Source organism: Eutrigla gurnardus, assembly GCF_963514095.1.
Source record: "Eutrigla gurnardus genome assembly, chromosome: 14".
Classification (NCBI taxonomy): Eukaryota; Metazoa; Chordata; class Actinopteri; order Perciformes; family Triglidae; genus Eutrigla; species Eutrigla gurnardus.
The window spans coordinates 18,544,807-18,570,066 of record NC_139937.1 but is presented as its reverse complement, the minus strand read 5'-3'; the positions used below and the strand labels follow the sequence as shown (position 1 = coordinate 18,570,066).

The 25,260-nt window shown below is 43.4% G+C and overlaps 3 protein-coding genes across 4 annotated transcripts; 1 reads left to right on the top strand and 2 right to left on the bottom strand.

Moving 5' to 3' along the window:
* Window positions 1-382: 382 nt before the first annotated feature.
* Window positions 383-11,762, top strand: myo1eb (myosin IEb). The gene is made up of 27 exons (XM_084025976.1): window positions 383-601; window positions 2,493-2,630; window positions 2,766-2,855; window positions 3,128-3,222; window positions 3,400-3,487; window positions 4,332-4,421; window positions 4,526-4,657; window positions 5,041-5,175; window positions 5,270-5,402; window positions 5,581-5,777; window positions 5,871-5,951; window positions 6,110-6,196; window positions 6,461-6,547; window positions 6,632-6,799; window positions 6,908-6,993; window positions 7,117-7,198; window positions 7,785-7,990; window positions 8,069-8,213; window positions 8,408-8,522; window positions 8,631-8,800; window positions 8,969-9,114; window positions 9,384-9,530; window positions 9,631-9,788; window positions 9,864-9,938; window positions 10,019-10,208; window positions 10,483-10,658; window positions 11,041-11,762. The coding sequence occupies exons 1-27, from the start codon at window positions 599-601 to the stop codon at window positions 11,115-11,117; spliced, it is 3,297 nt and encodes a 1,098-aa protein (XP_083882102.1). The 5' UTR covers window positions 383-598; the 3' UTR covers window positions 11,118-11,762.
* Window positions 11,763-12,938: 1,176 nt separating this feature from the next.
* On the bottom strand, window positions 12,939-20,562 carry bnipl (BCL2 interacting protein like). The gene is made up of 10 exons (XM_084025992.1): window positions 20,429-20,562; window positions 18,479-18,559; window positions 17,273-17,340; window positions 16,871-17,122; window positions 16,420-16,608; window positions 15,889-15,991; window positions 15,303-15,434; window positions 15,006-15,092; window positions 14,104-14,202; window positions 12,939-13,742 (listed from the first exon to the last, which is right to left on the bottom strand). Exons 1-10 carry the CDS (start codon window positions 20,470-20,472, stop codon window positions 13,718-13,720), a joined length of 1,080 nt encoding a protein of 359 aa, XP_083882118.1. The 5' UTR covers window positions 20,473-20,562; the 3' UTR covers window positions 12,939-13,717.
* A 1,141-nt stretch (window positions 20,563-21,703) lies between these two features.
* On the bottom strand, window positions 21,704-25,057 carry prune (prune exopolyphosphatase). Of its 2 annotated transcripts, none has more exons than XM_084025986.1 (9): window positions 24,853-25,057; window positions 24,298-24,405; window positions 24,018-24,220; window positions 23,743-23,927; window positions 23,481-23,639; window positions 23,163-23,254; window positions 22,779-22,937; window positions 22,569-22,659; window positions 21,704-22,288 (listed from the first exon to the last, which is right to left on the bottom strand). In XM_084025986.1, exons 1-9 carry the CDS (start codon window positions 24,889-24,891, stop codon window positions 22,032-22,034), a joined length of 1,293 nt encoding a protein of 430 aa, XP_083882112.1. In that variant the 5' UTR covers window positions 24,892-25,057; the 3' UTR covers window positions 21,704-22,031. The 2 variants fall into 2 exon arrangements, with proteins under 2 accessions (XP_083882112.1, XP_083882113.1); XM_084025987.1 differs by having other exon boundaries at window positions 24,298-24,402.
* Window positions 25,058-25,260: the final 203 nt, after the last annotated feature.

The following is a 25,260-nucleotide window of genomic DNA, read 5'->3' as shown; positions in this document are numbered from 1 at the left end:
GTTTAAAATGTGAATAAAAATACTAAATATAAACAGATGAATCTATTTATTTATAGTAAATAGTTATCTTAATAGCAACAAAAAATACATCACAGAATCATATTTTACAGATTAAATTGAAGAAACGGGTAACATTCAATCAATAGATATAAAATACTGAATTAAAAAAAATCCTAAACATAAAAGACCATCAATAAAGTTAGTTGAGGTTGGGGTTTTTTTCAGTGAACCCCCAAAAATGTTAACAATAAAAGTAATAGAACTGTTTCAGAGCTCTAGCTGGTCTTTTCTCAGGACTACATTACCCAGAGTTCCACAGGCAATATGGAGGAAGAGGTGGGGCTTTACCTGCCCACACCTGCAGACAGTTGAGAGACTGAAGTCTGAAGGAAGAAAAACAGACAGAAAACAAAAGTGAGAAGAAAATGTTGCTGAGATCAACAGAATCCGTCTGATTCACTAATCTGAACCCAATTGATCCGGATTGAGCCGATCTGGAATCAATCCAAGTTCAACTGGATCCTGATCCAGCAGAGACTGGCTGAAGATTTCTCAACATTTCCTTGAAGCAGGAAGTGAAGCAGGGGGAACAGCAGACATGGTGAGTTCACTTTATTACTTTAGACTGCAAACAGTTTGAAGCAGGAGAAGTCTGGTCTTGGTCTTGGTCTTGGTCCTAGTCCTAGTCCTGGTCCTGGTCCTGGTCCTGGTCCTGGTCCTGGACCTGGTCCTGGTCCTGCATGGATCAGATTTACTATGAGACTCCTGCAGGATCAGATCCCTGCTGTTTGTTTGAACTAAAACTTCCTGTTAAATCAATTAAAATAAGATAAACTATTTAGAAAGAAATGTATCCTAATAACTTGTAGTTTAAAAAATAGAATAAAACAAAGTATTATTAAATTTGTAAACAAATTAAAAAACAATTCTACAAAAAACGCAATAAAGATAGTATGAATAATGAAATAAAAAAGAACAAGTTTGAGTTACATCTTAAGTTTAATAAAAATAAATGAATTTAGATGTCGGTTGGAAACCCTTAGTGATGATTCAAACTCAGAAGTCTGACAGAGACTCTGACTCTGTTTAACTTTTAGTCTGTTGTTTTTCTTTCATCATTTTTCTATCTGACTTTTTTTTCCTGTTTTAGTGATCAACTATACATAACTTTATATATTCTATAAAACCAACAACAACAAAGTAATACAAGTTAGTTAGTATTATGGCTCCAGGTTTGACAGCTGTATTTTTATATCATGGTGAAAAGAAAATGTTTTCTGCCTGATGTATTAAAGACATTTTAATGTTTGAATTACTTCAGTTTAAACTCTCATCTCAGAAACCTGTAGTCCTGCAGTCCTGATGATACATGAACTCTGCAGAGAGGTGGAGGGTCAACAGGGGCCAACATACGGGTCCAGCTTCAGGAAACTGTCCATATTTAACATAAACAAATTTAACTTAAAGCTGCAACTGATGGTTTTTTTCCATTATAGACTCATTACCTTCGTCATTAATTGATCAGATCAATCATGACAGAATGAATATAAAACCATAAAATATTTAAAAGCTACAGAAAATAACTGAATTTATTCTCTGTTTAGCTTTAATGTGAAGTTGAGTTTTATGTATTTAGTCAGATTAGTGCAACTTAATTCTGACTGCACACACACACACACACACACACACACACACACACACACACACACACACACACACAGCGATGCATGTCGAGGCAAACACGAAAGGGCGTTGACACTCCTCAACAAGAACCAACACAACAGAAGGAATGCTGGGAATTCTTCAGGACGATCCAACCAATCAGCTGATAACAGTGTGTGTGTGTGTGTGTGTGTGTGTGCGTGTGTGTGTGTGTGTGTGTGTGTGTGCTGAACAAAGCAACAGTTTTCTCTCCTCGGGGGAAGAAATGCTCAGAACTTTTACTGTAGTTAAAGTAGTAATGCCAAAGTGTAGTTACATCATGATGCAGAATAATATAGGATATTATTGTATTATAATTATTGATGCATTAATGTCTTCATAATTTTAATGTTGCAGCGCATAAAGCTGGCGCTAATTTAAATGACTTTATTTGCTGCTGATAGTTTAATCTATAATAATATTTATTATTTATTTATGGGATATTTAATCCAGATTAAATACTCCAGACTACATAACCCAGACTACTCAAACCAGACTAACTAATCCAGACCACCTAACCCAATCTAAATAATCCAGATTACTTTATGATTTATTGATTATTTTACCCAGACTAGCTAACCCAGACCATTTATCCCAGGCTATTTTATGCAGACTTTCTCACCCAGACTACCTAGAGTAGACCTAATCCAGACTACCTAACAGACTACCTATTACAAACTACCTAATCCAGACTACCTAACCCAGACTACCTATTGCAAACTACCTAATACAGACTACTTTATCGACCCATCGTCAGCTGACTGTCTCTGTTTTTATGTCCCGCCTCTCAGGGGAGTAAGGAGCGTTACCATTGGCTGGCTCAGAATGTGAAGATGAGCGGGGTGGACGACATGGTCCTGCTGTCCAAGGTCAACGAGGACGCCATCACCGATAACCTGAAGAAGAGATACATGGACGACTACATCTTTGTATCCTCACACACCTGCAGTTTAATTATTATGAAACCAAATCATGAGTTAAAACCTCCTGAAAGAAATAATCAAACAGAGAGGAAGTGTATGAAATATTCTGGTTCCGGTCCTTGACCTGGTTCTCTCTGTCAGACCTACATCGGTTCCGTTCTGATCTCTGTGAATCCGTTCAAACAGCTTCCATATTTCACCGACAGAGAAGTGGACCTGTACCAGGGAGCCGTAAGACAACACACACACACACACACATAAAACAACAACACATAAAAAACAACACACACACACACAAAACAACACACACAACAATACATTACAACACATTCCAAGAGCAACAATACACGACACCATACACAACAGCAATAAACAACAATAGGCTACATTACAACACAACAATGACACAAACCAAGAACAATCAACAACAAATCAAAGATAACAATCACACAATAATTAAGTAATTAACCTGTTGACCCCCCCCCCCCCCCCCCCCCTTCCAGGCTCAGTATGAGAACCCCCCCCACATCTATGCGCTGGCTGATAACATGTACAGAAACATGATGATTGACAGCGAGAACCAGTGTGTCATCATCAGGTTCGTCAGTGTTTCTCTCATTAAATCTTAATGAGTGAAGAATCAGCCATCAGAGTTGTCAAACATCAGTAGATATGAATTATTCTAAGTCTTCACACGCTCCGAATGATGATGACGATGATGATGATGATGATGATGATGATGATGATGATGAATGTGTTTCCTGTTTCCTGTCAGCGGAGAGAGTGGAGCTGGAAAAACTGTCGCTGCCAAATTCATCATGAGCTACGTGTCCAAAGTGTCCGGAGGAGGAGACAAAGTCCAGGTCCGTACACGGGGTACTGCTTGTGGTACTGCTCATGGTACTAGTCAGGGTACTGCTCATGGTCCTCATCATAGAACTGCTTGTGGGACTGCTCCTGGTATTGCTTGTTGTACAGTTGTAGTACTTCCCATGGGACTTGTCATGGTACTGCTTGTGGTACTTATGGTACTGCTCGTGGTACTTGTTGGGGTTCTGCTTGTGGTACATCCTTTGTTACTTGTGGTTGTACTGCTAACTGTACTGCCCTCAGTACTTGTCCTGATACTGCTCGCGGTACTAGTCTTGGTACTGTTTGTTATACTGCCCTTGCTACTAGTTGTGCTACAGTTTGTGGTACTTGTTGTGGTACTGCTTGTGTTACTTGTGGTGGTACTGCTAACTGTACTGCCCACTGTACTTGTCCTGATACTGCTTGCGGTACTAGTCTTGGTGCTGTTTGTTATACTGCCCTTGCAACTAGTCGTGGTACTGTTTGTGGTACTTGTTGTGGTACTGCTCGTGGTAGCCTAATTGTTGTGGTACTGCTCATGGTACTGCCCTTGGTCCTTGTCTTGATGTGGTACTCATGGTACTACTCTTGGTACTGCTCTTGCTACTAGTCGTGGTACTGCTTGTGGTACTTGTTGTGGTACTGCTCATGGTACTGCCCTTGGTATTTGTCTTGATACTGCTCATGGTACTTGGCGATGGTAGTGCTCGTGGTACTTGTTGTAGTACTACCCTTGGTGCTAGTTGTGGTTCTGGTAGTTAGGGATACGGTTACTCAGTGTCAGTACTACTGTTATTACAACTGTTGCCATGGTTACTTCTGCTCCTGCTGATGAACGTGTGTGTGCATGTGCAGCATGTTAAAGACATCATCCTGCAGTCCAACCCCCTGCTGGAGGCCTTTGGTAACGCCAAAACTTCCCGCAACAACAACTCCAGTAGATTTGTGAGTATAAGTATATTCAGATAGAATTATACACAGTATATCCAGTATAAACATTATACTAATATGTACTTAATATATACAAATGTACACTCTCCTCCTATCAGGGTAAATACTTTGAGATCCAGTTCAGTCGGGGAGGAGCTCCTGATGGAGGCAAAATCTCAAACTTTCTGTTGGAGAAGAGTCGAGTAGTTTCACAGAATCCTGGAGAGAGAAGCTTCCACATCTACTACCAGGTACTACAATATATACTACAACTTCTACTTCACTTATTCTTGCAATCCCATTATTTTCTCCCCCAATTCCGTCCTGTCTTTTCCTCTCCAGATTCTGTCACTGCTTTTCACTATTCCGTCACTTTTCAATGTTACAATCCCTTGCTTGCTCTCATGATCTTGCCGGATCCTCTCCAGATCACTTCACTTCATCTCGGGATCCTGTTACTTCCTCTCCAGATCCCTTCACTTCATCTCGGGATCCTGTTACTTCCTCTCCAGATCCCTTCACTTCTTTCCTTGTCCTATTTGATAAGAAGCTGCTTTAGTTTTATTACAACAAGAAAGTGTTTTAAATAAAAAATTCCCCTAACCTCTCTGTGACCTTTGACCTCTGTCCTCAGCTGTTGGAGGGGGCGTCTTCAGAGCAGAGGGAGAACCTCGGGGTTACGACCCCTGATTACTACTACTACCTCAACCAATCAGGAACCTACACTGTGGAGGACATGAATGACAAGAAGGAGTTCTCTGATACTATGGTATGTAACTGTGTCTGTCTGCCTGTCTGTCTGTTAAACTGTCTGTCTGTCTGTCTGACTGACTGTCTTTTATCTCTGCCTGTCTGTCTCTCAGGAGGCGATGTCAGTTGTGGGTCTGTCTTTGGAGGAACAGGATTCAGTTCTTCAGCTTGTTGCAGGAATTCTTCATCTGGGAAACATCAGCTTCAGAGAGGAAAACAATTATGCTGTGGTTGAAAGCCAGGACTGTAAGATGCTACACATACTGATCTATCTATCTATCTATCCATCTATCCATCTATCCATCTATCCATCTATCCATCCATCCATCCATCCATCCATCCATCCATCCATCCATCCATCCATCCATCCATCCATCCATCCATCCATCCAAACACTGAAACTGTCTGTCTCTCTTCCCATCAGTCCTGGCATTCCCCTCCTTCCTGTTGGGGATCCCCCAGGACGGTCTCTGCAGTAAACTGACCAGCAGGATTATGGACAGTAAGTGGGGCGGGAAGACCGAGTCCATATCTGTCACCTTGAACACCGAGCAGGCCTGTTTCTCCAGAGACGCCCTGTCCAAAGCTCTGTACACCCGACTCTTTGACTTCCTCGTCGACGTACGACCACTTCGCACACACATTTTATTTCACATCCCTTCATTTGTTTTTATTGTGTATTGATTATTTGGCGTGTGTGTTTGTGTGAGACAGTGTGTTAATAAAGCAATGCAAAAGGACCAGGAGGAGCTCAACATTGGAGTCCTCGATATCTACGGTTTTGAAATCTTCCAGGTAAAAACACACACTTGTGAGGACCCTTATTTACAGAATAGGTTGTCTGAATGTATAGCTGATTCTGAACCCTAAAACTGACTGACAGTTTGATTGATTGATTTACTGATTGATTGACTGATCTGATTAATGGAATCATTTTTTTTCTTCTTTATCAGCGAAACGGCTTTGAGCAGTTCTGCATCAACTTTGTGAACGAGAAGCTGCAGCAGATTTTTATTGAGCTCACACTGAAGGCCGAACAGGTGATACATCATGTCATCATCATATTACTTATGGCAAGAATGGGTTATTTTAGTAGTCCAACAGGAAGTAAGCATCACACTGGTTCCCTCCACAAAAACCAAATCCATTGGATTTTTAATTATTACAGCAAATAATCTCTGTGGCACACAAACGTTTATGATATTCCTTGTCCTTTCTACTTCCTGTCTCCACGTCTCCTCTGTTATCACAAATGTATCAGAATGAATAGATTTATCATGAAAACCGAATCATCTTCCCTGCAGGAAGAATATGTTCAGGAGGGGATCCATTGGTCGCCCATAGAGTATTTCAACAACAAGGTGGTCTGTGACCTCATCGAATCCAAACTGGTGAGTCAATCAGTCAGTTAGGGAGACAAAGCCATCAAAATGACAATAAAGACAGAAATGCATAGATAAATTCTCATTTCACAGAACCCTCCTGGGCTCATGAGTATCCTGGATGACGTGTGTGCTACAATGCACGCTAAAGGCGAAGGAGCAGATCAGACGCTGCTGCAGAAACTTCAGGGACAGATCGGATCCCATGAACACTTCAGCAGCTGGAATAAAGGATTCATCATCCACCACTACGCTGGGAAGGTACGCAGTACACCTGTCTGTCCGCCCAGGTGTTCACCCGTCCGTCTGCACAGCTGTTCCCCCGTCTATCTGTCTGTTCATAAAACTTTCACCTGTCTGTCTGCCCAGGTGTCGTATGATGTCAGTGGCTTCTGTGAGAGGAACAGAGATGTCTTGTTTAATGACATCATTGAGCTGATGCAGAGCAGCGAGTTGTAAGTAGTAATACTACTGTGTGTCTGTTTGTGTGTGTGTATATGTGTGTGTGTATATGTGTGTGTGTGATGACCTCATGATCACATCAAAGTGACCCCTGTCTGTGGTGTGTTTGTGGTCAGTCTGTTCATCAGAGCTCTGTTCCCTGAGAACCTTGAGGCAGAGAAGAGAGGGCGTCCGTCGACGGCTAGCAGTAAGATCAAGGTGAGAGAGACATTGTGATCAATTCAAGAGTGATCAATTCAATTAATTGGTTTAGGTCACTGACGGTTTGATTCAGAGACTGGGATTCAGTCTGATTCTGTTTTAGCAATTGTGAAAAACTGAAACACTAAAAATAATTTCAGCTACGATCAGCTTCACCGGCAGAAACAATGAAAGAAAACTCACACAAAAATTACTTTATTGTTTAGTCACATCTTCAACTTTGGATCAATTTCTTTGTTGCTGATGCTGAATTATTATGACATCATTCACAATCTTCTCATCAACACCAAAGAGGTTTGTTACAACCTGCAGTGTTCAGGCTGAACCAGAGCGTCCACTAGAGGGTGCTGTTGTGTTACATTTTAGTGTAGCAGGTGGATGTGGAAAACAGAGTGAGTAGCACCTCCATTTAAATGTACCTGCAGAACCTCCCTGTGCAACACTGATCTGATGTGATGTGATTTTGGGGGTCATTTTATTAGATGATAGAAAACGAAGACAGAGCGAGGGCAAGACCTAATTTGGAGGCCCTCAGATTTTCTGATTTTAATTGCTCACGATTGCTGATTGCCTCCATTTTTAGAAACAAGCCAACAGTCTAGTCCAGACCCTGATGAAGTGCACCCCCCACTACATCCGCTGCATCAAGCCCAACGAGACCAAACGTCCCCGGGACTGGGAGGAAAACCGGGTCAGACACCAGGTGGAGTACCTGGGCCTCCGAGAGAACATCAGAGTCCGCCGAGCTGGTTACGCATTTCGACGGGTTTTCAACAAGTTCCTGCAGAGGTCAGAGGTCAAACAGTGTAACATCCTGCATGCTGTCCTACTGCTTCAAACATGCTAATAGAGATATATGTGCTGCAGGTACGCCATCCTCACAAAGGAGACCTGGCCTCGTTGGAAGGGCCAGGAGCACAAGGGAGTCCTGCACCTCCTCAACTCAGTCCACATGGACCAGGACCAGTTCCAGCTGGGAAAGACCAAAGTCTTTATCAAAGCTCCAGAGTCGGTAGGAAACACTGCTACAGAGGAAGGGCTTTTAAAGTAAAAATGTCTGTTAACAGGAACTGTTTACTGAATCTGTGTTCCGGACGGCGTTTCTGGAAACTGCAAAACCCACAATGCTACTCTAAGTCCAGTCAGCCTGTCAGGCTCTGTCTTGTCTTTATGTTTGCTGTCTCTTTGTTATTTTTCTCTCTGCAGCTCTTTTTGTTGGAGGAGATGAGGGAAAGGAAGTATAACGGATATGCTCGGGTCATCCAGAAGGCTTGGCGTAAACACATCGCTGTCCGCAAGTACGTCAAGATGAGGGAGGAAGGTAAGACTGTTTTCCATAAGTGGCTTAAAGAAGCGGCGTGTTTCGCTTGTGTTTGTGTTGTGGACATTATGTCTTCCTCTCCACGAAGTGATATTCTGTGTCTTCCAGCCTCGGATGTCCTGCTGAACAAGAAGGAGCGCCGCAGAAACAGCATCAACAGGAATTTTGTGGGCGACTACCTCGGGACAGAAAACCACCCAGAGATCAGACAGTTTGTTGGCCGCCGAGAGAGGATTGACTTTGCTGACGTTGTGGTGAAGTTTGACCGAAGATTCAGGGTAAATCTCCAGCAAACCTGCTTGATCACCCTCACACCTCCTCCTAATGCGGTGCTCAAAGCTGGTTCTTTTTGTCGTTGTGGTCACACATCCGTTGTTTTACCTGTGAGACCAATTCAGTTTATAGTGCACTTCCTGACTGAACGCTCTGTTTCTGTTGTTCTACAGACTGTGAAACGGGACCTCATCCTTTCCCCAAAGTTCCTGTACCTCATTGGTCGAGAGAAGGTGAAGCAGGGTCCAGAGAAAGGTCAGATCCAGGAGGTTCTCAAGAGGAAGATTGAGATCAACATGATCCAGTCTGTCTCCCTGAGGTACACCATAAGGACCAGATCTAGAACCAGAACGAGAAGCAATACAAGCACAGATACTTGAACTAGAACCATGGCCAGAAATGACATCAGGGCCAAGACTCATACTAAGAATGTGTCCAGCTTTCATTATTTCCTATATTAGAAAACAACCCCGAGATGAAGAAGTGAAGAAATACTTGAGATATGTGTTGCATCTCGTCTTTTCACGTTTGTCTGAATGTCTCTCTGACCTATCTCTCTCTCTCTCTTCCTGTTTGTATCTCTGTCAGCACTCTCCAGGACGACATCTTCATCGTCCACGAGGAGGAGTACGACAGTGTTCTTCAGAGTGTCTTTAAAACAGAGTTCCTCAGTCTGCTGGTCAAACGTTATCAGGAGAAAACTCAGAAGAAGCTGCCACTCAAGTTCAACAACCTGTCAGTACCTTGACTATTTTATTTTGTTTTACCCAAATATAAAAAGTACAAAATCGACATGAATATCACCTGTATCCCTCTGCCTGTCTCTGTCCTCCAGTCTGGAGTTTAAGGTGAAAAAGGGTGGTTGGGGTCCGTTCAGCTCTTCAGGGTCCAGACAGATCCAGTTCCAGATAGGTCAGGGGGATGAGGCCATCATGAAGCCCAGTGGAAAGGTCCTGCAGGTCTCCATTGGAACAGGCCTTCCCAAAAACTCCAGTAAGTTCTGGCCCAACACAACCCAACCCAACTGCCTGTGTGCTCCCACTCACTTCCTATCCGTTTGATTTGTAGGACCGACGAGGAAAGACAAACGCAAGAGTCGTTACATGGGGAACCAAACTCCGTCCACGAACCAGTACACCTCAGGTACCAGACAACAACCCTTAAGGTGCCAGGATGTCACAGACTGACTGACTGTTGGTTTATAATATTCCTTATTCCCTCAGGTCCTCATTCTCGAGGGGGCAGAGCTCACAGCAGAGGCTCCACCTCTTCCAGAGGCTCCCTGCTGAGGCAGCAGTCCACCATGGAGCAGCCCAGTCTTCCCCGCATCCAGAGCCAGCGTCGCCCGGACAACCAGCCAACCCAACACAATGACATGGGCTTCATGAATGTCCCCGAGCAGGGTGCAGCAGGGTGAGACCACTAGGAGCCAGTAAAACCAATTTCAGTATGGTAATATAGTATAACCAGTTCCTAGGTTTGATCAAGTGCTACCCCGGATTTACGAAGGAAACCTCATAGGACTAACTAGACCTGCAGTCATTATCTTGCTCCAGAGCACGTTGGCAGCACACCAAGCTGTGCTGGGACTGAAACCAGCCTCAGTCACATGTTATCAAACTTGGATAACTGTTGTCTTGTGGCTTGGTCTTGGTTCTACCCATTGTAATCCCTGTGTTGCCTGCAGGCTGCAGCGGCGGCGGTCGAAGGAGGTGAAGCCTCTTCCTGGAGCAGGTCGACCCAAACCGGCTCCCAAACCGAAGCCCCGGTCTCCGCATTGCAGAGCTCTGTATGCTTACGACGCCCAGGACACTGATGAGCTCAGCTTTAATGCTGAAGACGTCATCGAGATCCTCACTGAAGGTATGTCTAATACTGCTGTTGTGCACAGGTATGGAGAAGTTTGATTATTAATAGATCATTATTAATAGCAATAGACATAATGCTTTACCTTGCACGCAAATCGATCTTCTTGGGCTTCAAGTAATGAGTTTGTATCTGGACCAATCAGCTTCCTGTGAGAAGCTACTGGCAGCTAGGGGGCGTGGCTTCAGAGTGTGTGTGTGTGTGTGTTGCAGAACTGAGAAGATACAATGCTTTCCCAGTCATACGGTCTAAAACTAAGTAGCGTTCTAATCTAGCTGCCATTATTAAAGCAGATCAAACTGTCCAATCACAGCTCTTTACGTCTCCTGTAGTCTGGATATGATCAAACTTGTCCTCAGACTTTCTGTACTTTCTGCAGATCCATCCGGTTGGTGGTTTGGTCGGTTGCGGGGCAGAGAGGGGATGTTCCCCGGAAACTATGTTGAGAAGATCTAGACCTCCTCTCTAGGGAGTTCAGAGGTCAAGAACTTGCAGCAGCTGCTGGGGTCAGAGGTCACCGGTGTTTTCAACACAGCAGTTGACAGGAAACAGGAAGCTGAATATAACAAGTTAATTCATAAACAAACCTATATGTTTCAGGCAGAGTGACAGCTGTCAGTGAACCAGACATTAAAGGACCAGGGTCTGGTGCTCCTACCTGCAGACTGCTGGACTGTGTGACCTTAATGCTGCGTATAGTCAGGTTAAATGTCCCCGTAACGCTGTTTACAGTTGGATTGTACCACCCTGTGTGACTTCAGTCTCTGATCATTTCTGATGGTTTTAAAGCAGCACCTCGATCAAATTTTATATCAGTGTTACCATAGAAACCTGATATCAATGTGAAGTCCTGGCAGCACCAGTGTTTATTACAGCCACAATATGACTGACAACAATCATAAAATTCAGTAATGATCTTCTCACAAGATGAAAAATGTTAAACTGTTAAAGATGAACAGAAACTAAACATCACACTGGAGGTTTAAAAAGGTTTTTTTTAAGAAAAGCAAAACTTTTATTTTTCTGAACATGTAAAACATGACTGAACACATGACAAATCTGCAAGTTTGAATAAAATATGGTGAAATATATAAATGATAATTTATAATGAATGGTCTATACCCAATCAGCCTGGTTTCTTCTCTTTCAGAACAGATTTTTAACAGTTCTGTATGTTTCATTTTATAGAAATAAATGTTTTAGCTCAGCCAATAAACCGACATTTCAGCATAAACCTGTTTGAGTACTTGACTAAAGAAACAATTTTAGGAAACACTCAGACATTTTTTTAGAAGAGTTTGATCAGCCTGGTTGGACAAATTTCTCAATAGAGTATCAATTTATAAGTATTTGCAAAGGTTTAGCCGCATGAAAGAAAAAAGAAGTACACCGGTCTACGAAATAGAATGGACCAGCCCACTTTTGTGTGTGGGGGAGGGGCTGGAAATGTAATCATAACCAACACCAATAGTTCAAGTGGCGAGCGGGAGCGCCCCCTCCCTAAATGGATCGGCCCAGACAGGTCAGGGGTCAAGCATAGCCCGCGTTAGAAATCACTAGTGCGGAAAAATGGAGAAAGATAGTAAAAAAAAAAAACGCGAGGCAGGTGCAGCTAAATATGAACAGTTAACAGATTTTGACCACCAAAGCAACAGATGGGAGGATCACCTCGAAGCCTTCGTGCTGATACAGATATGGATACGGATGTTGTGATGGACACGGATCATATACTCGACAGGATGGCAGAGAAAAGTTCTGATAACAGGAGGTAGGGCGCTTGTTTTTCATGGCCGCCGTGCCACACCTTCCCACTCTCTCTCCGATAATCCATCCATTGTCTCGCGCTTATCATGTATTCAGGGTCGCGGGGGGGGGCTGGAGCCAACTCTCCGATAATTATGCCGTTAATTAACAGAGAAAAAAGAATGAATTCAAAAAACTATTCTCAAATTCCGAAAAACAGCAGATTTTTGATCTGTGTTTAAAAATGCATTTAAATGACTTATTTTATATCTTAGAAACATATTCACTTAAACCAACTAAACAAACTGAATTCTATTAACACAATAAAAATTAGTTTTAGGAATTTTCTCGAATCAAGTGTGATATTTGATTTGTAGTGAAGCGATGTTTCCTTCATTTTTTTTTACAGATGGGTGCTACAATTTCCTGAATAAACTGACCGAGAAACATCTGCTGAATTTCAGCTTTTTTTTTTTTTTTTTTACTTTTTCATTTGACAGTCTGAAGCTGAACATGATGTGTTTTTGTGCTACCAATAAAATCTTAAAATATATCTTTGAACTTGGGGCCAACAGAATGAGAATTCCACGTTTCAGGACATAATTTGAATTGGGCTCAAAATAAAGATGGTATAAGAGAAAACAAATAAATACATTCACTAAAAATACAGAGTTGAAGAAAGGTAGCATTTAAATAAAAAATAAAAAAAGTATTTCAACAGTCTATGAATGGCATTTTTACAATGAATGTCCAGACTGATACTTGGGGTCTGGTGTTGATGATGTTTAAGTTGATTGCTTTTCATTGAGTCATTCCACCTTCAGGATCAGATTGTTTATGTAGTAAAATGTAAAAAACTAACAGGCAAACAGTATTAACTTATTGTAAGTCACTTTGGATAAAAGTGCCATCTGCTAAATGCCCTGAATGTAAATGCATTGAAATCTATAATAAATACATATTACATTTGTTTCTCCCACAGCAGCTGACAAATCCATATTCCTTATTATTGTTTACACAATTCATTAGTTTGTACAGTATTCAGTACAGTCCTGAATCGGACACGTTGTCCTATAACAGTTTAAGACTTTGAGATCTACTCAGGTAGCCCACCTCAGTCCTAAGCTATTGAAGAAAAAGACATTTAACTTACCCTCCCCATATTTAAAGACAGTAAAATAAAGACAGTGTATATATATAGACTCTTTGTATTTGTTCTGTACAGGAAGGAAGTAAAAGATCATCAGGCTGAGAGACTCCTGGGGGCCTTTGACCTTGAGTATCCATCCAGGTATTTGTTGACCTCGTGATTGTCATCTATTTAACTTCTCATCATACCTGCAGGGGGACAGGTGTTCAGTCAGTCATTGATATCGTTTTAAACACAGGAACAGCAACTAATACAGACCACAAGGTGGCGGTAATATTTTGAGTTCACAAGTGTGTAAGCTACAAGTGGCGTAAACACTCCTTTTACTTTACTGCTACAGTAGAGCAACATTAAAGTCAACAGACCAACATTAGAGTCAGTAGAAGTACAGTAGAGTAACAGGATAATGGGTATAACTACAATAATGTAACAGTCGACTAAGTAGAACTACAGTAGATTAACTTTACAGTCAGTATAACTACAGTAGATCAACAGTACAGTCGGTGAAACTGCAGTAGAGTAAAACTACAATAACAGAGTTGTTCTTACTGGCGTATTGCGTCTGGGATCTGTAGTCTGTCTGCGGGAATGAACTGAGACAACTCCTGAAGACTGTGGATGAACCGAATCTTCCTGCTGAACTTCTCACTGTGGACAGACAGACAGACAGACAGACAGTCAGATGGACGGATGGGCGGACAGACAGGGACAGACAGATAGACACAGATAGATGACCCTGACCACGGCCCTGTAGTGACAGAATTTACTGACTGGTTAAATCATTCTTTTAGACCTTAATGTCACCAAAACCAGGGAGATGATTATTGATTTTAGGCAAAATCTTAACGATATTTCTCCCGTGGAGATAAATGGTCGGGCTGTTGAAGTTTTTCAGCAGCACAAATATCTGGGCAACTTGAACTTTGACTATCACATGGACTCACCAGCGCATTTATTTTCATTGAAAGCTCCACAGTTTTTTGACATTGACAGCACTTTCTTCAGACTGTTTTGTTGTTGTTTTATTAAATCACTGCCTTAAATGACCGCCCGAACCTGCACACGGTCAGGTCCTTGAAAAAGGCCCAGTCAAGCCTGGCCGATCCCAGTTTCCCTCTCAATGTAGAGGTCACATTTCTTCTGTCTGGCTGCAGATATATCTTACCTAGATGCAGGACAAACAGGCGTAAAAAGGAACTTGTCCCTGTGGTACACTGGCCTTTTAAATGACTGATGGAGAGACAGACGGATGGACAAGCGGACAGATCGAGAGACATACAAAAGGAAAGATGGACAGACAGATTGAGGGAGACGGACAGACACAGAAGGAGAGAGACATAAAGACAGTTGGACAAACAGACAAAGACAGTGGGACAGACAAATAGTCTCTTGTTTAGCATGTTGCTAACATGTTAACTAAAGGGAGATGTTGTAGTGAGTGTGCTGCAGACCTGATGAAGGGTTTGACCACAGTGAGCATAGCTCTGATGTACCAGGCAGGATGGACGACCAGCAGCCCCTTCAGGTCTTTCTTCAGCCTGGACAGACGGCCACACAGACAGACACCAGGACAGACGGGAGACTTAAAGGACCGTACCAGTCTTATTCTGACTTCTCTCCATTAGCAGATATTTCGCCTGTCTTCAACAAATTTGAAGACTGACATTTAAAGGATATTTAAAGAAACTAGCCAAAGGTCAGACTCAGGGGAAGTTTGTGTGCTTTCCCAGTGAGTGAAACCTGCGTACCTCCGGTCGATGGAGGTGTAGCACTGGTAGAGCCATTTGATGGATGGCAGTTTGTTTTTGGGAGCCATGGCACACAGGTAGACCATCAGGTAGTTCTCCGAAACCATCAGGTCCAACGTGCCCACAATGTAACTGCAGGAACACACACACACACACACACACACACACACACACACACACACACACACACACACACAGTGTTACATCTGTGTGCATAGACCATACATAACAAGTGATGGGATACCCTCTTTTTATTTCCCGCCGCATTTTAGTTTTAGTCTGGAGAAGGATTACGCAGACACCCACAACAACTTCCTGATTTGGGTCTTATCAGTCACGATGTGCCCTTCCCTTCTTCGTCATGCCTCAATCACTTGACCTTTTTCAGGAAGTAAACAAACCTGACCTTGTTGTCAGTGTCCAGTGGCCTTATCCAGGTTCCACCAGTACGTGCATGCCTTGTGTGCATGAATGGTCCTGTCATGTGCATTTCCACGTGTGCAATTATTGTAGGAGATCCTGAAACAGTGCTAAAACTCCTCTTCTTCATCCTCTTTACACATCAGCTCTGTTCCTGCAAACTCACCTGAACAGGTTGTTCATGATGTACTCGTAGTCCTCCACCGTGTTCTCCGGCAGGTAGCAGGAGGTGAACAAGATGACAGCGTTCATCTCATCTCCATGGTAACCTGACAGCCAATCGGGCAAAGAGAGAGAAGTCACAGTTTGACTTGATGTGCCACAAAATAACCTAAATATGGTTCATGGACTGGCATTTCTAGAGCACTTCTAGTCTTTTCGACCACTCAAGGTGCTTTAAACGACATTCAGTCTACATTCAGCCATTTACACACATGGATACACTGATGGCAGAGGAGCCGCCTGCACATCAGGAGCTTATCTAATCTAACTCATTCACACACATTTAAAGGCCGATGGCACAGCCTTCGGGGGCAATTTGGGGTGCAGTATCTTGCCCAAGGCAAATTCGTAATGCGGACCGGAGGAGCCAGAAATCGACCACCGACCTTCCGATTGGAGGACGACTCGCTCTACCTCTGAGCCACAGCTGCCCAAATATAGATAGAGATTGCAACACACACACAAGACCTCTGACCTCCATGTGACAGGACCTGCAGGTACGGCTCCAGGACGCTCATGTCCACGTGGTATTCTTGTCCGCAGATGGAGAACCTCCTCCAGCGGCGCCCTCTGTTGTCCACCTGATCCAGCTCCATCAGATCCTCTGGCTGTTCCACCAGGGTACTGGCTACGCCCCCAGCCATCGCCATCCTGGGGAGGTCATCTGTACGGAGAGAGGTCAGAGGTTAGAGAGAGGTTAGAGGTCAATTCATGGTCAGAGAAATATCAGAGAAAGGTCGGTCAGAGATCGGAGAGAGGTCAGAAAGAGGTTAGAGTTCAGAGACAGGTTGGTCGGAGAGAGGTCAAAGAGAGGTCGGAGGTCAGTTAGTGGTCAGAGATCAGAGAGATGTCAGTCAGCGATCAGAGAGAGTTTGGTCAGAGATCAGAGAGAGGTCAGAGCTCATCTTCTTCTCAGCTTGTCTCACCGTCCCACTCCAGCTCATGGATGCCGTCTGGCAGTGTTCCAGTCTCGCTGCCTGAAGGCGTCTCCAGAGCCTCCAGGTTGATGTCGAGTGACGGTGTCTCCTCCGGCGTCGCCGACAGCGCGGCGGCAGAGAAGTCATTGCTTGCATTGTGAGAGTCTCCCTGGCTCAGAGTGAGGCTGAGTGACGGGGCCGCCAGGCGCTTCTTAGCCACGCCTCCAATAGCTCCTGACAGGGCAAGGCTGGTGGGCGGAGCTGACAGTGTACAACGGGCAAGCGGGGCAAGAGAACAGTGACGAGGTTTCTCTTTATTTTCAATGGTTATGTTCGCCTGTATCTTAATCGCTTTGTAAGAAACAAATATATTTCAAATTTTTCAAAACAAGAAAAGAGTCTTGAGGTCACCTGGTTGCTCCTCGTTGGCCAACGGGCTCTCTGCCTCCTCTGGACTCCCACAGTCCTCTGGGAGAGGCCTGAACCAAGAACATTAGTTGTAAGAGTCTTGTTTGTTTTATTACAGATGCAGAATACATACATCCACCTGCATCATAAACATTTCAAACGGAAATTTCACCCACTGCCTTGTCATGCTATATACACTACACAAGTATTGGTCTGATGAGAAATTATATTAGGATATTTGGCTAAGATTAAGATCTTTGGTTTTGGGCCTTGCAAGCAGAAACGATCAAAAAAATATATTATTACAGTGGGACAAGTTCAGGGTTGGTGTAAAGTTATATTTGAAGTGGTTCCTTTAGTTTATCTCGCATTTTTCTGCAGTTGTACAAGGCATCACGACGGTGGTGGATTTAGGCATGGGCGACATGGGCAGACGCCCAGGGTGGCATTCACACCTTGGAGGTGTCTTCGCACCTCCAAGGGGAAGTTTAGTCTTGATGTCACAGTGAACAGTATTAACAGTTGCTGGGCAGATTTCGTATGATGATGTGGCAATTATGCAACTGTGAAAGTTTGTGTGTTATAGAATTTGTGAATTTTTTTGTGTGTGTGTTTTGTTTCAATATTTTTGTTCCCAAAATTAAATCTCAGAAAAACATGAGAAGTGATGTCAACAAGGACGTTATTTACATAGTATGAGGTCTCAGGTTTAATGCATTATTGATGTTAATGTCTCTGATCAGAATAAAAAACATTGTTCAGATCTCTAACAAAGCAAACCTTTGTTGCAGACTGTTTTAACCTTCTAGCTGCACAAAGTGAGATAAGAAGAACAAACAAAAAACGGTTGCTTAAAAACTCCCTCTCTCTTCATGAAACACCTTCAAAGATTAGTTTCATCGGTTAATATATAGAAAATAAACGTCTTAAGAGAAAAAAATAAAAGCAGTGCAAGAATCAAGGTATATAAATATTGGGGCGCCCCATGTGACCCGGGTTCGAGTCCGACCTGTGTGTCCTCTCCATAAATAAAGGCCAAAATATAATACTTGGTAAAAAATTTTTTTTTTTAAATAGAACATTTTCTAATAAAAATATAAAGAAAAGAAAATATGTAACATATATTTTTGTTCACAGTATAAAATATAAAGGCTTTATATAACAGCAATGCTTCCTTTAGTGTTCAACTGTATCCTGTTGACCTCTGACCTGGGGAAGCCGTCATCCTGCCACTCCTCCCTCATCTCCATGTCCTGGATGTCGGGGGGGCCCGGGGCCCCTACAGGGGCCCTACAGGGACAAATCAAACAAAATGAGATTCAGCAGCAGCAGTGTAGACGTCTAACATGTCTGTCATGTTTTTATGACTTGAGTAAATTAATCAAAGCAACAGTTTGTTTCAAACAAACAGTAAAAGTATCTGTTAAGGATAAAGAGTTTAATTCATGTTGTTTAAGTAAAAGTATGTGAGCATTGTCAAGAAAAGTACTTCATTATTACATATTATATTATAGGAATATGATTTGTAATGTATTAGCAAAACATTTTATATAACAATTTGTCTGAAACTGTCAATTTTTTTTACTACTTTAAACGCATTATATGTAAAATGGTCATATGTAAAGTAAAGTAAAATACCTAAAAAGTACAGAACCACAGTAAATGTACACGGTTGCTTCGAATCTCACTGTGAGATGTTGATGATAAACCTCCCGAGCAACCTTTATGACAAAAGTCCCAAAATCCTGCTTCCATGTTGTGTTCTCTCTGAGAACCAGACTCCTTTCACTTTTCTGTCATTTTAAGCTTCTTCCTGGTTTTCCTGTTGAAGGAAAGGAAGCAGTCGGTTGACTCTCACCTGTCGACAGGTAACACTTTTCAGTTTAGCATGCAGTCATGATGATCCAGACAGCTGCTTAAATCTGAATGATGGGACTGAACGAACCTGCCTGACCGCTCCGATTGTAATAGTTCAGAGACACACCTGAGCAGGTGAGGGGGGCGGGGCTCTATTGTTCTTCCCTTTGTTGTTGCTGAAGCAGAAGATGTTTATCTCACACACCCATCCTGCAGGTAACCACACCAGCGTACCTGCGTGTGTGTGTTCAGCTCAGCAGGTAAAGGAGGTCAGGTGTGGAACAGAAACTGGGAACACGTTGTCAGGTGAAGGGGGGGGGGGGGGGGGGGGGGGTTAAGTTTCCACTGTGGCGCTCTCGGGATCTGACTGGGAAAATCCAAACCTCCCAGTAGGCTTTTGTGTTCTCAGAGATCTGACAGGTGTTGTCCCCCCGTCTAGGTGATGTTTCTTTAGCAGGTCACAGTTTCCAGGGTTCTTGAGGGTGTTCAAAAAGAGCTTTCATTAGGACTTCAGGACATTCCAGTGTCCTTGAGGATTGTAGCAGTTCCAGGAAGAGGTTCCAGAGGTGCTTGATGAGATTTAAAGGCTACTTGAGTCTCATCTGTGTTCTCTAATGAGATCCCAGGGTCCTTGAAAGAGGATCTTCAAGTCCACTGTGTAATAGACTATATAGTGAGTTCAGCATTTCATAGTGCTGTCCAAACGTATAGTGAGCAGTATGGTGATCCTTTATAGTGGACTCGGGGTATCCCACAATGCATTGTGAAAAGTGGGCGGCAGGCTGGTGACAGAAGCAGCGCTGGGTCTAACGGATCCTCTGCTAAGTAGCTACCGAACCAGACAACTTGTTGTTTATCCATTAACGCTTTAAAACATGTTGTGAGTGAACACAACCAATCACATCCGTAAAATCTCTGCTCAGCTTTACACTGTAAACACCCTCTCTCTGTAGCCATGGTAACCGCAGTTTCTTGTCTGAGCAGCTGAGCTCAGGTCAGTAGGAAAACTGGAGACGTTGAAACCTCAGGTTTAAATACAGAATCAGATCAGATCTGCTGATAAGAACTGCACAGGTTTACTGAGGTGGGTCTGACCCAGGACCTGGACTACACTAGGAGAAACCTGAGGGGTCACAGCAGACAGGAAGTCAGCTGACACCACTTCCTGCTGTTCGGAAACACTGACATCAAACAGCGACCCCTTCACTGTCCACTGGTTGGATGATCAACGGCATAAAAACTTCCTCTTTCTGCTGGTTAAGGAAACACACACACACAGATATCTGTAAGTATTACACATACCTGTCCTCAGCATTCCTGTCCATGTGATCGGCGGGGGAGCTCATGATGTCACAGTGATGTCACAGCGTGTTCTGACCAGCATGTATGAGCGCCTGGCCGTTTCGATGTGTCCTCCTCTCTCTCGGGGGGGAGTTCCCACTCTGTCTCAATGTGACTTGCCCTCTCTCTCTCTCGCTGCCCGACAGGTTTGGCTGCATTTCACAGCAGAGCCGCCTGATTGGTCGAGGCTCACCCGCTCTGTGCATACAGGTGAGGCAGCAGGTCAGCTTCACTCTGACTTCATTAATATTAACCCATTTGCTGCTGAGGCCGTTTACAGTTTTTCACAATTGCTAAGACACATTAGTTGAAACCTTCCAGACCTTTTTCTTGATTGTAAATACAACACCGTGTTTTCCAACTAACTTCACAAAACCTCTGATTCTTCACATCAAAACATTTGTTCTATGTGCTCAGAATCCAACACGTCATCCACACAGAGGTCAGAATTAAACCATTACTGAGCAGCGTCACACACACCAGCTAAAAATAGAGAACGCAGTGATCAAATAAGTAACGCCCCCACCTCCCGCTGTTTCTACTATTTTCTCAGAGTCTCCCTCGGATCGGTGAGTGATTCAATAATGGCTTAGACCAATGATCATTTATGCATTTCTTTCGTGTATAGTAAATGGATTCCAGCATTGATAGATGATGAGGTGTAAACAAGGCTTGAAATTGGTCTGAAAGTACCGACCCGACCTATGACCTCAACCAGCAGCAGAGTCAGAGGACATCAGCAGACAAAGACGTGATGGATTATGTGATGAGGGCAGGACAGGAAGGGCCCTCAATCAGTTCAAAAAATGGTTTATTAAATACAACAGCCAAAATAAATAAAATGACGTATCGGTCAATCATGCGAGCTTATCCTGCTGCATGTGTGGGTGAAACTAGGGGAATAATGTGGCGCCATGATTTGTCAAACTCTTCTTCTTTTGATCATGCCGTACTACACAATTAAAATCGTACCAGCGTACTTTCATGTCAGAATACTTCGTTTGGCAGGTCTGCTGACTGTAGAATCACATTATAAGTTCACACAGAGACGAGACTCCCCGCAGTCTGTTTACTATGATTGTCAACACACTGAATATATATAATCTTTATGTAATAACAGTTTCTAATTGACACAAATACAGAAAATAAAATAAAAACATATTTCAATCATATTTTTCTGTGAAGAGAAAAACAAATACCCTAAACTTGATTTAAAGATGATCTTTTTTGAATGTTAAACCTTTATATTTCATCAGGTCTCAATCAGCAAATTAATCAATGTGGGGATAAAATGAAAATCATACAGACGTCACTTTTACACTGAAAACAGTTCAATCAGGTGTTTGTGATCCAAATAGGTTAATTTATTTGACATTGTATTTTGAAGGACTGACAGCTGCTCCTCTGAGGAAGTTATCAGTCAAATTTTTCAGAATAAAATGACATTGACTCTTCAGTAAAAACAGTTTTTGATCTGTCGTCTATGAGACTGTGGTCCCTTCATCTTCTCACAGACAGACAGACAGACAGACATCCTGGTGATTGACAAGTGGCAGGTCAGAGGTCAGTTCCCCCCTCTGTCGGCCATCTCGCTGAACTTCCCCTCGAGGTCCTGTGCGCTGATGTGCGGCAGGCCATTGTCCAGAGGACAGCCCTCCACCAGACTGTTCACTGGGGTCGGAGGGACCCGGGACTCCTCCTCCTCCTCCTCATCCTCCACTTCTCCCAGGCGACTGTCTCCCAGGCAACCGTCTCCATCCCGCTCCTTCAGGAAGTCCTTAACGATGGGGAGAATCTTCTTACGGGACGCCAGAGTGTTTCCTTTGTAGTGATACAAAGTTATCTCGTATTATTACATTATTATATTACATTACACTACATCAAATTACACTATATTATGTTATGGCATTATATTATATCACACTATATTACATTACATTGTATTATACTAAACAGAACCAGTCAAATAATTAATTCATTAATTGCAGAAATAATCAAGAGGAGGAGCCGATAGGCTGCAGTGAATGAGGTCACTCTCTGTCCCTCCGGCTTTCTCAGGAAACTCTCACCTGGCTGCAGGTTCAGAGGGGGAGGAGTTTACCTTGCTGGTAGGCTGTGATGTGAAGATGCTGGCTGCTGATTGGACAGAGGTTGAGGGAAGGGTTACAGGCCAGTTCCAGGTAGAGGCTCACCTGTCGTGAGGACACCCGAGTTGTCATGGCAACTCAAACTACTACAAAAACTGGTGATCAACAACTGCGATAACAGCATGTAACTACCGTAGTATTATCATCATCATCATGACAATTACCTGTTCCCTACAGGTGGCACTGTGGCTGAACACGGCAAGCTCTCTGATTGGCTCTTCGTTCTTGGTGAAAGAGATGGTCATCAGCAGCAGGAGGTCGAATCCAAACTTCAGACAGAAACCTGAGAGCTCCCTCTCCAACTCCACCCTCTGCAGGAAGTGCTGAGACAGACACACACACACACACACACACACAGTTTGTAATCTAGTGTTCAGTACAGTGTGCAATTCAGACTAGAAAAGCGCTGTATAAATGCAGGTCCATTTACCAGTACAGTGTAGTACAGTCCAGTACATTGTGCAGTACAGCATGCATTACACTTTGTAGTACAACGTATATTACAGTGCATGGCACAGAATTTATTACAGTCGGTGTTACAAACTGACCTCCAGGGTGATGTAGAGAACAGAGACGGCGACATTCAAACTCCCTGAAACTGCTTTCATGTCCTTCAACAACATCTGTTCAGTGTTCAGACCTGAGGACAAAATACTGCAATAAATACTACAAAATACTGCATCTCTTCAATGTTCAGACCTGAGAATCAAATTCTGCATTCATACTGCAATAAGTACTACAAAATACTTTAGTCTCTTTATTTAAAACGGTACACATTTACATTCTGTGTAAAACTATGCAGAATAATGTGATAGATAACTGATGTACTTCAGTGAATAATCCAGACACAGATTTCTGTCACTCACCTGAGACATCAAACTTGGCGTTCTGCAGGGTCTGGAAGAGATCGCCTCTCGGTGGCAGAGCGGGGAAACGACACTCCAGCGCTGCAGTGAACTGACTGTCTTTAGGAGTCACTTTACCTGCTGAGGGAGCCATGTTGACGCAGTCCAACACCACCGCAGCTACACAAACACAAACAAACACACAAAAACAACACAGACACCTCTAAAAAGGTGTAAACTGAGCACCTGTTCAGATGATGTGAGGACCCGTGCAGGTGTTTACCATAGAGCATTTGAGCAATCTGCTGGTCCAGGATCTCTGGGGCTTTCTGGATGATACATTCCGTTACCAAGGTAGCGCAGGATCCCACTGTCTCCAAGGTAACTGGACAGCTGGGGGAGGGCGCTCTCTCCAGCAGGTGATGGTCGATCACCTCCACCACCACCTCCTCCAGGTCACTGTCTGAACTGCAAGAGAGAGACTATGATGAGACGGGTGTGTTCACCTCACCTACCTGTCGTTTTATGTTCATGTTTATGTCAGCTGTTTGCGTCTACCTGGGCAGGATGTTGTGGTCGACCAGCGTCAGCCGCAGACGGCCGGCTCGGTGCAGCGCCCGCAGGTCCAGTTGATCTCTAAACAGCAGGAGGTCCGGAGACAAAGCAACCTGTCGCAGCAGGAAGATGATGTCCGAACGCAGCACCAGCTCCGACTGACAGATGTTGAGCAGCGGGACAACGAGCATCTCGGAGTGTCCAGTCTGATGGAGACAGAGAGACTCGGGTACACGTCCACTCTGAGGACACTCAGGTGAGTGTTGATCGGTCAGAGGCTCACCTTGGACAGGAAGTAGGCGTAGGTCAGAGCACACACCATGGAGTCCACATCACAGGCTTCATTCCCCAGAACCACATGGAACCCTGAACCAGCCTGATCCGGATCCTGCTGGAGGACATTTTTTTCTTTTTAAAATATAAAGCTCTGCAGAGACTGAAGTTTATCAGGACATTAATAATATAAAACTAAAGTAACCAAATTAAATAGAATACCTTTAAAATAAATAAATACAGAATAACTGGAGGATGAGGGATCACCCTGAAGGTCCAATTAGTGTGTGTGTGTGTGTGTGTGTGTGTGTGTGTGTGTAATCTCGACAATTACACTTTAGTCTAAATGTTTTCCTAACCTGTTATTAATATTGTATTATGTTTGTCCCAGCGAAAGTGACCGGAAGTCACACGACTGGACTGTTGCTAACTTGACATCGACCAATAAATAACGGTTAGCCGGTTTGGCTAACGCTCACTGACTAATAAATCACTGATAAATAACACACATTACCGCACACAGAGTGTGTGTGTGTGTGTGTGTGTGTGTGTGTGTGTGTGTTACCTTCACGGCGCGGCGGCAGCTCTTCAGGAACTCCTCCATCTTCCTTTAGCTGCTAACTCTGCTAACCTTGGTCGACAGCTAACCAGCTAGTCGCTCCTCTAACCGGTTAACGGATCCGGTAAGCGATGACAGCTGCGCCACTGTGCAAGGGGGCTGTCGGTCACACACACGTTACCGATAACGTGGACGCATGACTGTCGGTAATGTGCTGCTGGGTAAAAGGTCAGGAGGCATTCAGGTGCAGAGGAAACGTCGGAAATGGGAAACTTCTCTACTGGCGTAATTTGTAGGGACGATCCGAGAGCCAGAAAGTTAATTATTCCTAACAAATATAAACTCCAAATGAATCATATTAACAGAACATTAAACTACATTTATAGAACATGAACACACCAGACATGTGCTCAA